The 13,234-nt window shown below is 38.5% G+C and overlaps 1 protein-coding gene across 3 annotated transcripts; it reads right to left on the bottom strand.

Annotated features, from left to right (window-relative positions):
• On the bottom strand, positions 1-13,027 carry LOC131318423 (E3 ubiquitin-protein ligase UPL7). 3 transcript variants are annotated; one of them, XM_058348159.1, is made up of 15 exons: positions 12,890-13,027; positions 12,558-12,680; positions 11,281-11,521; positions 10,044-10,621; positions 7,663-8,628; positions 6,891-7,225; positions 5,780-6,058; positions 5,436-5,688; positions 4,330-4,500; positions 4,153-4,245; positions 3,761-3,868; positions 2,827-2,943; positions 2,396-2,485; positions 2,141-2,241; positions 1-477 (listed from the first exon to the last, which is right to left on the bottom strand). In XM_058348159.1, exons 1-14 carry the CDS (start codon positions 12,911-12,913, stop codon positions 2,158-2,160), a joined length of 3,462 nt encoding a protein of 1,153 aa, XP_058204142.1. In that variant the 5' UTR covers positions 12,914-13,027; the 3' UTR covers positions 1-477; positions 2,141-2,157. The 3 variants fall into 3 exon arrangements, 1 of the variants encoding a protein (XP_058204142.1); XR_009197695.1 differs by lacking the exons at positions 1-477; positions 2,141-2,241; positions 2,396-2,485 and having other exon boundaries at positions 3,761-3,858; XR_009197696.1 differs by lacking the exons at positions 1-477; positions 2,141-2,241; positions 2,396-2,485; positions 2,827-2,943 and having other exon boundaries at positions 3,854-3,868; positions 4,153-4,258.
• Between the last annotated feature and the right edge of the window lie 207 nt (positions 13,028-13,234).

Raw genomic sequence — 13,234 nt, 5'->3', positions numbered from 1 at the left:
TTGCATCAAACAATAGACCAAATATAAACTTCACTGTACCATACAGCTGCTGGCTGCTCGGTAAATTTGGTATTTAAATCATATCAATGTTGTCGTTACAAACCACTTGAGCAGTAACATATACTGTACTTCAAAAGTCCAACATAGACTCGTATTTACGCTCTTTTGTTTTCTTTAAGGACGGTAATACACAAAGCTTGACTATATACAAACTCCGGAGACTTACAGATTTTAAATTACACATCTGTATGGGCTGGGGATAAGGAAGATACGAGCGACAACCTACAACCCAATGGGTGTTCCATTGCACTATTTGGGGCATGGAGTCTCCGGTGTGTCGCGAGGCTGAACCAAGATGCAGTTTCCTTCAAAGATAAGATAAATGGAACATCTCAGTACTCGAAGAACAAGCTCCTTGGTCTCAAACTTGTGGTATTCGATATCTACCAGCCTCTCCTGCCCTGGTTACAAGGCCTACTGAAAAAAAGTAAGAAACACATGCATAAGCAATCACAATCACAGTCTCTCTCTTGGTTTATTCTAGTTCTGTTTTGGTGGGATGTTGGGTATTGGTAATTAATGAGCTTAAACTCATTGATGCAGTGAAACCTTCCACAGATGTAATGAGTTTACTTTATTTATACTGTGCTGGCTATGGGAGTGTTCATGGCTTTTAACACCCTTGAGCTTTATATATGTTTAATTCATAACTGATTTACAAATCTTTTCCCCAAACAGAATACTTTTAATGTCCGTGAAGTTACTAATTCAAACTTGTGTAGACGGTGGGGGTAACAAGGTAAAATGACGGTGGAGGTAACAAGGTAAAATGATGTAAATTTCCTTGACAACTATGTTCTAGGGTTCTTTGAATCGAGGCTTCCGGTAGGAACGCCAGGTCTGTAGGAAAATGCTTACAAGGATACACATTGCGTTTTTTTGTTCTTTTCATGGATATATAGCCAAAGTAAAGAATTAACAAATACAAGAAAACCGACTTGTTAAGAACCCATAACATTTTCATCCAAACAAGGAGAACATGGAATACGCAATTAATTAATTTTTTTTATATCTATTTTGGCAATTCCCTTCAAAAAAAAAAATCTATTTTGGCAACTCAATAATCAAGCTCAATTTACTTAAACATGCATTAAGTTAATGAACATAATTAACATATCTGGATGTGGTTTCTAAAACTTTTTCGTTCTGATTTCATGATCATACAACCTAAGCTAGTAAAAATCTTTAAGAACAGGCAGTAGTTTCTTACTTATTTACACTATCAAGACATTCAAGAATCAAGTCTGGAGTGCCTTCATGAATTAGAGCCCTGTCGAAGGAACAAGTTATACAAGAAAATTTGAGAAAATCAATTCTTATCAAATGGTTTGCATCGTTAGGTACAGACTTAAAAAACTGTCTGAGAGAATTTCGAAAAATTCAAACTTTCCGTTTTGTGCACATCTTTGGACCCTCCCCAGATATACGGACATGTCTATGGTACTAGCGCAATAGCAAAACACTCCGCTTTTGGTTTTTCAAAATGGGCGAAAAGAACACAGAATTGATTTGTGCCATGCTTCTTTTAAGCACCTAACACTGTCTTAGCTCAGGATCTTCTTGACCATCAATTCTCCCTTGTCTATTGGGGAATACACTAGATACCTACTCATAGAGAGGCACAGTTTAGACAAGAAATATAGAACTTTGAGTTGCTTTAGCTGTCTTAGAGTTCGATTCCCATGCTATTATCTTTATAGAGCTTAGGGTGGTATGAGAAGAGGGTTAGGAGTGTTTCTCTTATTCACCTCCTCAAAAATAGAACAAAGAAATAATATGCCTGTAAGCCTGTACGATGGTTATTTCATGCTCTCGCAAACATCATTTAGCGAGAAAAATGGTACTAACATGCTACTGAATGCAAAAATGCCTAAGCATACTTTCTTAAGGGGAAAAAAAATTAGAAAAGAAAGGCAAAAAAATACTTAAAAACCATATTAACCTAATTCATTGAAAGAGGTTGATTCACTTCAAAACCTTAGAGAAGCCAAATCTAACAAGCATGCTTTCCATCAGTCGCATATTCTGATAAAACACCAGGGTTAAGCTTGGAAAGAGGTAACAGGCAAACAAGGTTTACCTCACGAAGTGTACATGCTATGAAAGTTCAAATCCTGCATTAGAATTGATAGCATACAGAAGCTTGGCCCTCATAGTGCTTGACCGTCTATATGTTGGAAGCTGTAACCATAAAAAAGTTTAAAGCAATTCAACAAGCAACTTATGACAAGTAAATTAGATGAATGAGATTATTGTTCAGCCAAAAACTCATTCTGGGTTGCAATCTAAGCAAGTTAGATAGATGAGAGAAGAAGACTTGTCCGTATTGAAATACCTTGAGAGTATTGTAGCATGTCGAAGCTGATGGAAGCCGATCCACATCCTGTCCGCCAAACGTTGCCCAGAGCGGCATATCGCATGCAACCTGATACCGATTTAAGTACCCAATTCAGCATAATATTTCCTTCTTTTGCCCTTTCCTCTCTTCCCCCCTTTTGAAGGAGAAGGCGTGGTTGGAGAAGGAACAAGAAAAAATAAAGAGAAAAGGCAAAGAGAAATGCAGCTGGCCAACTCATAAATCTGAAGTAGGCCCTTGTGCTTGAACCAACAAAAATGTTTAAAAGCCGACTAATTAAATGTTTTGAAGCCAACCATTCAGAAATAAAGAACCCAACACTAGTCTGTTTGGTTGAGAAAGAAGTTTTTCAATTCTTAATAAGTAATTAATCCTTTTCGTCCAAGTGTAATTTAAAATTATAAGGATACCTTATGAATGGTAAAGGTTGGCTGCAAGTACTTGAATCCAAGTAAAGGAGCTCGAGAACAACTTGTTACAAACTTAAGAAGCATACATCGCTCGTTTGGTTCAAACCCTGAGATTACCTGGGACATAAAGTAACATAAACTCAATACAAACGAAGTTTCTCCAAAAGAAGCTTGTATGATAACTGGCAAGTCTGGCATACATTTATATACTAGTGTAATTCATGCAAACACTGACACAAAAACAGTGGGAGACCAGGGTAAGTAAGCATTCCATGTTAGCATATCACATGCTCAGATGAAATTGGTGTCAAATAAACTCTCTCCCTGCCCTGCTTATAGGATAATCACACTAAGAAGGCTAAACGCTACCGACAAACCCCAGCATGGGCCCCACTAAGAGGGTTTAGGGTTTCCAAACTTGAAAAAGAGTGTCGCAAAAAAAGAACATTAATGTCAATGAAGATGATCTCAACTGGTCCACAATCAAATCAAAAAAAGAAGACGTTGTCCACAATATAGGAGTTGCAATGGCATTTTTTTGAAACATTAGGGGATTGAAGTGGAAATGAGTCTGACCACTAGTTGGTGGTTTGGAATCTATCTTAAAATAGTGCTCTGAACTGAAAGCTGAAGTAAAACAGACTTTCTAAGAGAAAAATATCACATGAATAGGTATTTGGCTTTTGGCCTTACGGAATTCCCAAATTGGACTACTCATGCAAACAAAGGCTAATGTAAAATACTTGGGAACGAGAAAGTTAACTAGGACACATGGGAAATAGTCACAGACAATTGGAAAAGCAAAAACAACTGAACTGAACGATTTTGTCATCAGCATGAAAGCTGAATCTGCACGCGGCCTCCACAAAGAACAAGAATGTTAACAACTAAACATATTTACGAGGTAATCCAACAGCTATTTTGCAGCTCATACCTCCCAAAAGATTTTAACGGTCCGACTACCTTCAGTATAACCACCAGTGTATTTTGTGTTACTTCTTAAATCGTCGACATCAATATCATGTTTTCCACCTGAAAGCAACTACACATCATGATTATGGATCAGCAGCTAATCAACAAAGTGAACGCATCGCATGCAGATGTATTTCTCACATACTGTACAACCATGTCACTCGAAGAATCACACATGTCAAGTTACAAACGCTATATTGTGCGAGGGAGAAAAAGGAAGAAAGTAATAACAGATAATTAGAATACAATTCATTGTCTTCAACCATGACGTGAATCTTATCTGAGCACAAGCCACAGAAATGTATCCCCGGAGACTCTAATGGCGATAATGCAATGCACATAACAGGGAAATACCTGATTAAATTCACTCGCATTAAATAACTTCAACCAAGATGGGGCTATTAGATCTGTCAGCCCTCTATAGAATGCATTTGACAATGGTAATATCTGCAATTCACAACTGAAATCCCGATAAATTGACCAATAGAAGCAAATAAGGCACACAGTTTCACAGCATAAGCGATCACGTACCTGTCGATTAAGTTTATAGTCTGCCATTGCATGAACATACTGCAACTTGTTCTCATTTGTCACACACACATCTTTGCCACCTGGTTTAAGTTCAATAATATGTCTTTTCCCAATTGATTCTTCTGTGACAGTGAAATCCAGACAGAGTTCCTTGACGTCACCATCATAGTGCTGTAAAGACAAAAGCATGTGAAATTAAAGTGTAATATTTGAATATACATAGATACGTACATATGTATATTCCCCCTACTGCAACATTTGGAAATTTAAAGTATCATAGAGGGATTCCCAAAAATTTGGCTAGACCTTTTGTAACTTGAGGCAGAACAAAATCTAATAGAACCATCTTAGTACTTCCTCACCAGAAAATTGGTCTGATCACGACGAACAGTAGAATGCGACGATTTGAATAGATGTGCTACATTTGTCAAGGAAATTTATCGGTAAAGAAAGTGTAATGTACACCTTTTCAGAATACTTTCTTGAATTACGAAAATAAACTGCTTATGAAGTTCATCACATTCCTTAAATGGGTGCCCATCGAGGGCTCAAAACTGTACAGCATTGTAATCCGAAAGTTGCACAAGAAAGCTTAAATCAAACTTTTTGACTAACATTAGACTGAAGGTTTATACACTGCTCATGCCTTCGCTCTTGGCTAGTAAACCTACACTAGCCAAAGACTTGAATAAAAGATCTAATATCAGATAAGTAAGCTACGAGTGGAATCTATCAAGTTTTGTAGAAATATATCGTATCTAGCATGTGTTGCCAGATATTACTCGCACACATAAACAATGCTAATATCCTATTTACGCGATTCAAGTTGGTTGCTAAAAATGTACTCGTAGTAGTTACTACTACTAGTTACTCATATTTCCATGTTTTGTATCAGTGACTATTACTTAACAGATCACCGACTCTGCAGATAATTAGAACCATAATGAATTTACTTAAACTCTTAACTATTGCCTGGTTGTTTTCTTAGCCAGTTGTGGAACTTCCCCCACAACTAAGCCAGCATTTGGGTCTACATGATAAGAGCATTGTTGCACTCCCAACGTGAAGCGCCTCAATACATCACAAGGATTCAACAAGAAGTTTACCTTAACATACATGAGACTCCTGTAGAGCTCAGGATCAAGTGTAGACAGTTCATCGAGAAAGCTATAGCGGCCTAACAGCTTTTGGACAAAAACAAGTGAAAACGAATAATCTAGCAATATTCCTTCATACAGTGCTTTGCCAACAACTCTTCCAAGAAACTCAATCCTCTGGATACCATTGTCTATAAACCTTGCAGCCGTGTTAGGAATAAGGAGTCTGTCTGAAGTTGAGGTCTGAGAGAATAGCCCATACCTTTGACCGGAAACAGAAAGAAAAAGGTTGTCAGTAGATTAAGTACCGTGCATGTTAATGGAGAAAATAGTACCGTGCATGTTAAACATACTCAGGTGCAAAGGCGGCTTTTGATATATCAGTCAGAAACTCCTTTGATAAACCACCATAATCTAGGCCAGCCTCTGGCAGGCCAGATTCACTAACAAACGAGACATGGATGCTAGATTTCAACTTGGCCCCAAGGGAATTTAATTGTAGGAACCCATCATCAACGACATGACCACGGCGGATTACTATCTCGACTGATCGTGAACCAGGTCCAAGGACTTCACCAGCCATTCTTCGAGATGCTTTGTCCATGCTGATAAATTCTCTGAACATTTGAACCCTGCCAGGGGCAAACGTGATGATTAATACAAAAAAATATTCATAACTTCGCAGGTTTCACATGTAGGGGAAATATGTTTTCACCAACTTTGAGGAAGAAATTACTCAGACAAAAAACATTATGAACCTAAGTAGCACAGACATGGACAAAAACGCATGTACAGACACCCCAACTTTCAAAACATGTAGGACATGAAACTTTTGTTTCTGTAGAGGCTTAGTGGGTCTTTATTCAAAAAAAGGGTCCTTATGATGGAAACAAGATGGTACAACATTATTAGTGTCTAATAATGCTTCTGGAGAAAAAGTGATGCGTCATGGTTTGAAGAAAAATGGATAGCAGATGATCTTGTTAATGCATGTTAATATAGGGTTAAGTTTTCCATATTTTTTTTAGGGTTTCAAGGGCCTATCTGTCTACATATACGACTTGTTTTCCTCAATTGAGAGGAGGCAAAATATGTAGAGCTTTCTGGTTTGTGTGATGATTGCAGCCATGTATGATGTATCCTTTTCCCCTGTTCTAGGATTCTGCTCTTTTCCTCTGTTCTGTGGTTTAAAGGCTCCTAATAGACTCTATGTGATCTCCCCTTTCCTCTTCTCTCTATCCTTCAATATTCTATTTAACGCAAGAATGTTTTGATGGTACATACAAAATGCAGTTAGACTATTTTGCTTGAACTTCCAGGTTACATCAAAAAAAGTTGAGCTGAAATTTCTAGCAATTATTATTGTGATGGCAAGAGATTCCAAATGTAAAAGGTGAGCAAAACAGCTCGAGTACATAAGGCTATCAAATGGGAAGAGAACTCTGCGAAGTAAGTTTTACTTACCTTTCTTCAAATGGGAAAACATGTGGTGTAGCAGTGATGACAGATCCCATGCTTGGAAGGGTCAAACCATCATCCAATTTCGGAGTAGCTGATAAGACTTCATGAGTTCTAGCGGCTAGTGCAATTGGCGGACGACTCTTTCTAGCAGGTGACAGCCATAAAGCAGGGGGGCAAAACTGGTGCCTGCAATCCCTTTCGTACAACAGATGAAGGCATCGAATTGCAGCCTCCATAAGAGGTCTTTTCTGCTGGCTGATACTTAGGCACAAGGCATTATACACTAAAGTATTAAGCATCGATGCAATCCTTCGTTGCTGCTCCAATGTGAAAGGAACCTAGTTCATTCCACAAAATGCTCAAGTCACACATTTGGACTAAGTTTTGGCTCTTGGGTTTCTTTTTCTTCTTATTTTTTTCTTGTCTAAACTTTTGTTTCTTTTGGGTCAAAATTTTTTCATATTCTGATACATCCTAGCGGGGGGAATCTGAAAAGAAATAATTTTTTTTTACCAAAAGATAAAATTGTTCAATAAGGACGAAAATAAGCCAAAAATAATCCAATTTTCTGCTTTTCAAAGGGGGATAGTGTTTTTTACTTTTATGATTTCTCTCTCGAGAAACCGTATTATAAATTTTATTGACCAAAAACTAAAAAAAAGTTCATTGAAGACACAAATAAGTCACTACGAAAAAGTTTCTCTACGTTTCAGAAACAGCCAAGTGAACATGAGAACAAGAGACATAGGCTCTATAGAAGTCTATGCCAGGATACCTGTTTTTCATAGAACTCTATGTCGTCAAGAACTAGCAGCAGGTGTGAATAGGAAGCACAAAATAGATGAAGTAGACAAGAAGTATCTTTCGATATACGGTCGGGACCATTCCTCAGAGGCTCTATGTCCCACACATCATTAGAATCTTCATCAATCTGTTTATGCTTAGGTTGACTCTGCATCGAACCTTTATTATCAACATCTGCCTTTCCAGTGATTTTGTGTAATACAGTTGACCATTTATTGGCCCCATCCTTTGCCACCCTTTTTTGCTTTCTGTCACTAACCCCATCATTCTTGGATCCATAGTTAGTATTTCGAGAAAGATAGTTATCTTCATTAAGATGATTCTTTCCTGGAAACATCAATCTTTCCAGTGCTGCCCATAGATTGGCAAGAAATCCAGGAGTAAAAGACAGTACATTGAGAACAGGTAAACACCCAACCACAGGATTCAGCAGCGAAAATATTCTTATCATGTGAGAATAGTAATATGCAACATCAAGCAGATCACACATCCCCAAAGACCCCAAAGAATCCAGATTGTTTGGCAGTGGATTTTCACCTGCACACCCAAAACTTCCTTTCGCCAAGGCTAATAGTTTCACAAGATGCCATTGCTGATAAACAGGCTTATAGAAGTCAATGTATGACATCTTTAACTTATCAACAGACTCCCCAAAAGTTTCAAAATGGACCTGGAATTGTTCATTCTCCTTTTTCACCCATCCAGAATCATCCAACCAAGTTAGTAAGTTCTCTGAAAGGATTCTGATAACATGGACATAGGACCTACGGTCTAGGCCTTGAGTGAAGTTTCCAGGAATCCCAAAATTGTCACTCACTGTCGCAAGGCAAAGAATATTTGCAAGAAGCCAACCAACTCGGGGCATCGCGTTGAAATAAGAAACGAATTTTGCCTGATCCACCTCTGAAATCTCCTTAAAAAATTTCTCTTTCAGGATCTGCCATCACCTGCCATAGTTTGATCAGCTCCCGTATGTTTCAATCATTACTACAAGATAAGAAACTAAACAAAGAAGAAGCTACTGCAGAAGGCTATCCATAGGAGCATATTTGACCAAATAAACATAGAGACATATACTGGTTTCATTTCTATTCGGTAATGCTTTAAATTCAATCTTGATTATATCGAATGCCAATAGAATCACCAGACATTTAAAAAGTTCAGCATTTGTCCATCAAGATGTTGACGTTATTTACAATGCCACCATAATGTGTACGAGGGTAGAAGACGTGATGGTGGGTTCTGACAGTTTTTCAAGGGCCATAAATACACCTGATATAGTGGGGGAGAGTGCACTGCACAGGCAACCTTGGTGAGATAGAGGATGGCAATGGAGTGAGCTTCACTTGTGCTAGGAAGGAAGGAGTGGTTTTCTAGAGCTTAACCATTTTAAAAACTGCACGGAGGAACCCGCCTATAAAGGGTGATTGAACCATGGAGGCCAGCTATCATATAGACATATGACCTAATCTCTTTTGGTTCAACAAGATGGAGGGATCTCGACTCCTCCTACATCCTAGGATAAGACTTCAGTCTCTATCAGTGGTGCTGAGAGGTAGGTATGATACCTTGGGAGCTGTATCAATCAATGAGTGACCACCGTGGTAGGGGTGACATTTCTTCCCAGAAAGCACATGCCTTGGTCAATGACTCTCTCCGTATCTAATGTTGGCCAAAATGGGGCTACCCTGAGAGGCAAGCCAGCAACCCCAATGGTCCCTGAGCTGTAGCCATAGCAAAAAAAAGACCCAAAACAACACTAAATAGGTGGTCATAGTTTACAAAACCTAATAAAGCTTTTCCATATGTTAAGATACATGTGTAAATATTAGGTACCAAAGCTCTCTATTTTATACCATGTAAATGTAGTTAGCTCACCGGTTGAGGATACATTAGTATCTAGGTTTTCTCTGCAGTCCAACTCTTAGTTGTATGGATGCGTTTTATCATAGCAACACACCTAAACATTAGAACTATCAGATGTTTTCTGTAGATTACAGGATGCACAGTTTTCCATCTAAAATCGAAGACTTGTGTGAGCACGAGCCTCAATACTACTCCCTCCGTCCCATATTGTCCACTATTTATTTTGGGATGTCCCAATATATTTGTCCTCTTTGAAAAGTCAAAGAATAAAGTGTGTACATTTCCACAAATCAACACTCATAAATGATTAAAAAGTGTAGTTTTGAAAGTAGAGAACAAGGGGTAGTATAGAGAAAATGGCATCAAAGTTTCTAAGAAGACATGCATTAATTGCATGTCCTCTTGAAAAGTTGAGTTCCCTGTACAGGACCCAATATGGGGACAAAGGGAGTACAAGAAACTTTGTTCTCAGCCAGTGAACTATACCATTAGCGTCCTGAAGCAAAGTGATAAAATAGACTTGTGCTGGAGAGCAGGTAAGAGTGGGCCTGGTAGCCGTTGAGCAAGCCAAGGGATTGTGAGTACGAACACACAGTACAGCTCAGCAGCATTATGCCCATCCAAGTTGCCAAGGTCACTTGTATTTGCATTATGAAGAGGCCGTAAAGCCAAAGTCAGAGCACTAGCCGTAATCAAGAATCGATCTTCTGTCGCGCTAGAACATTGAATTTGCAAAGAAATAGGGGCATCCAATTTTTCAATGTATCTTCTGACATGATTGTACAGTCCACTTTTTTTGCTTCCCATAAACTCAATCAAATCCTTCATGGCTATATCTGCATCATGAAGATTATCATCCGCAATGCATTTCCAACCCTTGACATCAGTCAAGACAACAGCCAAGCGCATTGCCTGAGACGTAAGAGCGACAATATCTTGATGGGAATTATCACACTCTCCAAGAATAAATAAGCATATAGAAATTAGCTTCCGTGTTTGATACATCCATATGCGTCTCTCATCTTGTGTACCTATTGCCAGAGAGCAAAAACTTTTCTCTGGATCTAAAATTGAAGAAGAACCAAAAGATCAGTACATCAGCAGTTAAAGCATCTGCCAAAATTAGAAAACAGAAAACGGACCGAGAATGACAACATAGTTTAAAGCATCATCCCTAAGTTCACAGTACTTAATACCATTAGACATCTCCAACCCAATTCTTCATTTTGAAAAACCAGAGTTTTACTGTTTGCTAAAAAACTAATTTGGCTTTTGGAGAATACTACATTCTATTCAGCTGCAATAATTGATACCTACCTTCCTCTTTCCAATAGCTCACTCATTTCAATCCACAACTCAACCATCTCTCACTTTCCCTTCCAAATGTAAATTACCAATTTTTCAAACATCAATAAACTATGTCTATCATTTTAAAGTTCTGATGGATACCCTCTCATAGGTACTAATATCAAAAAAATTGGATAATTACAATAGAAGTTAAGCATACTATGTGTCTAAGCAGTGTCTCTATAAATTGAAGGGGTATTCATGCATGAAGAACCAAAATGGTCTTCATTTTGAAGATTTGAAGGATAGTTGGAGATGCTCTAACCATATAAATGACAGAACTTTGCAATACAACTACTTGTATGGATGGAATTTACAACCTAACACACGTTATATACCCAATAATTAATGGGATGGTAGAATAACAATTGTATACCAGTGGAATTCATGCTCTCCAGTAAAATTCTGAAGCAAGTCTGCACACAGCATATTTCTCTAGTTTCAATTTTTTGACATCGAGTTGATAAACATGTAACAAAGAAAAGAAAAGGTCTCAAGAAGCTGCTGGAGATCCATGATTTGGTTATGCAAAGAGCATGAGCGTCAACCATCATTTCCCACTCCTCTTGAAACTTGCCAGCTTCTATCTTCGTCAAATAGTAGCGCCTCCAAACTTTCTGCATATCTTCAAGCAGTTATTGTCCACATAAAGAAAAATACTGGGTTTTTTGGTTAGATTAAATAGCAATTGAAGGGAAAAGTACAAGCCAAAACACCAAAGCATGAACAATCAATCCACAAGTACCCCTAAAGCACATTCACTGACAAATCCATATTAGTCCAAGTTCAAGAAAACAAAAAAGAAGAGGCTACTGAATTTGAGCTAGCGGACCTAGGTCGAAATTAATTAATAAGGAATAAAGCACAAGTGATAAAGTTTTATCTAATGTTCTTCGCACGCCAAGTAAAACACCAAGGTACACATTTTAGTTGGCATTGCAAAAGTATGAAGGTAGTCTAGAGAATGAGCAGAATACTTACCAACAACAATTTCGAGTGCAGTTTTATAAGCCATTTAAGGTCCAATTACAATACCAAATTGGAATTCAATGCTTTTTGGGGTTGGTATTTTTCAGGTTGAAACTAACGGCACCCTCTGCAATTTTTTGAGGTTGTTTAATAGAATAGAATTATAGAACACCTAACATCTTATTTGGTTTGATTTAGTTTTCTTGCTCAACAACCATTAGGATGCTTGAAATTTTCTTTCATTGGAACTTATCTTGTTTCATTAACTATTCCATGTTACGCTTTCTATACCATAAAACATCGATGTATTCCATGAAGGAATTAGGGCAAAAATAATTTACCTTCAACATATTCTTAGTGGATTCAAGGTTCTCTGGTGGACTCAAGAGAGCTCTTCGTCTAGAACGAAATCTAGACTCATTTTTCCACTACAACTACATCTAGTCCCACGTCTGCTATTACCGAGTTACAAGTAAACAATTTGCTAGCATGCGTTCAACCCTCGCCGCCTACTTCATAATCAAAATACCAGCACATGTTTGGCGGAGAGCGCAGAGCCGAGCCACACGCGAAGGGCGTGGGAAGTGCTCACTCTAAAAGGTTAATCTTAAATACGAGTAAAACAAGAAGATAATTTTAAAAAAAATAAAAAACTAAATAGCAAACGGAAACAATGAAATGCACCTGGATGAAGACAGCGGCGGCCGCAGCACGGCGCGTGTAATTGCGGAGCTCCCTCTCCTGGGAGACCCTCTCCAGAAGAGCATCCCTTGTGATTTCCTTCGCACTCGCTCCCCGCAACGAAACCTGATCCGGCCCCAACCAATTACACAATCGAGATTCAGAACAATTCAGGGAAGAAAAAAAAAAGTCACAAAATTTGATCTCAAAATAAAGTACTCCTAAGTACGAGAGATGCCGAAAATTAAACCCGAACAAAACAATTTCAGAAGAAATCAAGTGCGTGTGTCCGTGTGTGTGTGTGTGTGTGTGTGAGAGAGAGAGAGAGAGAGGACCTGATGTTTCCTAGGTCCGTCCATGGCGATGAACGGGAGCTCAGATCGTGAATGAAGGGGAGAATGCGTCTGATTTCGTCCATGGCGATGAAGCTGACGTCGACCAAAATTTTAAGAATCATTTGCGTTGATTTTACCAATCTCACGCGCATGTTCGGCGACGTTGCGTCACGCGCGTGTCTATCCTAGAGTTGGGAAATCTATCGGTTTTTTTTTTTTAGAGATGACAAAAGGATAACTTCACTTACCAACTCACCTAAACAATTGCTGAATAAGGAGAGAGGTATAGTGGGGAAATCTAACGGATCAGTAGAGTACAATTCGAGTTTGGAACTGGGCTTTGCT

Source organism: Rhododendron vialii, chromosome 3a, assembly GCF_030253575.1.
Source record: "Rhododendron vialii isolate Sample 1 chromosome 3a, ASM3025357v1".
Lineage (NCBI taxonomy): Eukaryota > Viridiplantae > Streptophyta > Magnoliopsida > Ericales > Ericaceae > Rhododendron > Rhododendron vialii.
This window is presented reverse-complemented; position numbering and strand designations above follow the sequence as displayed.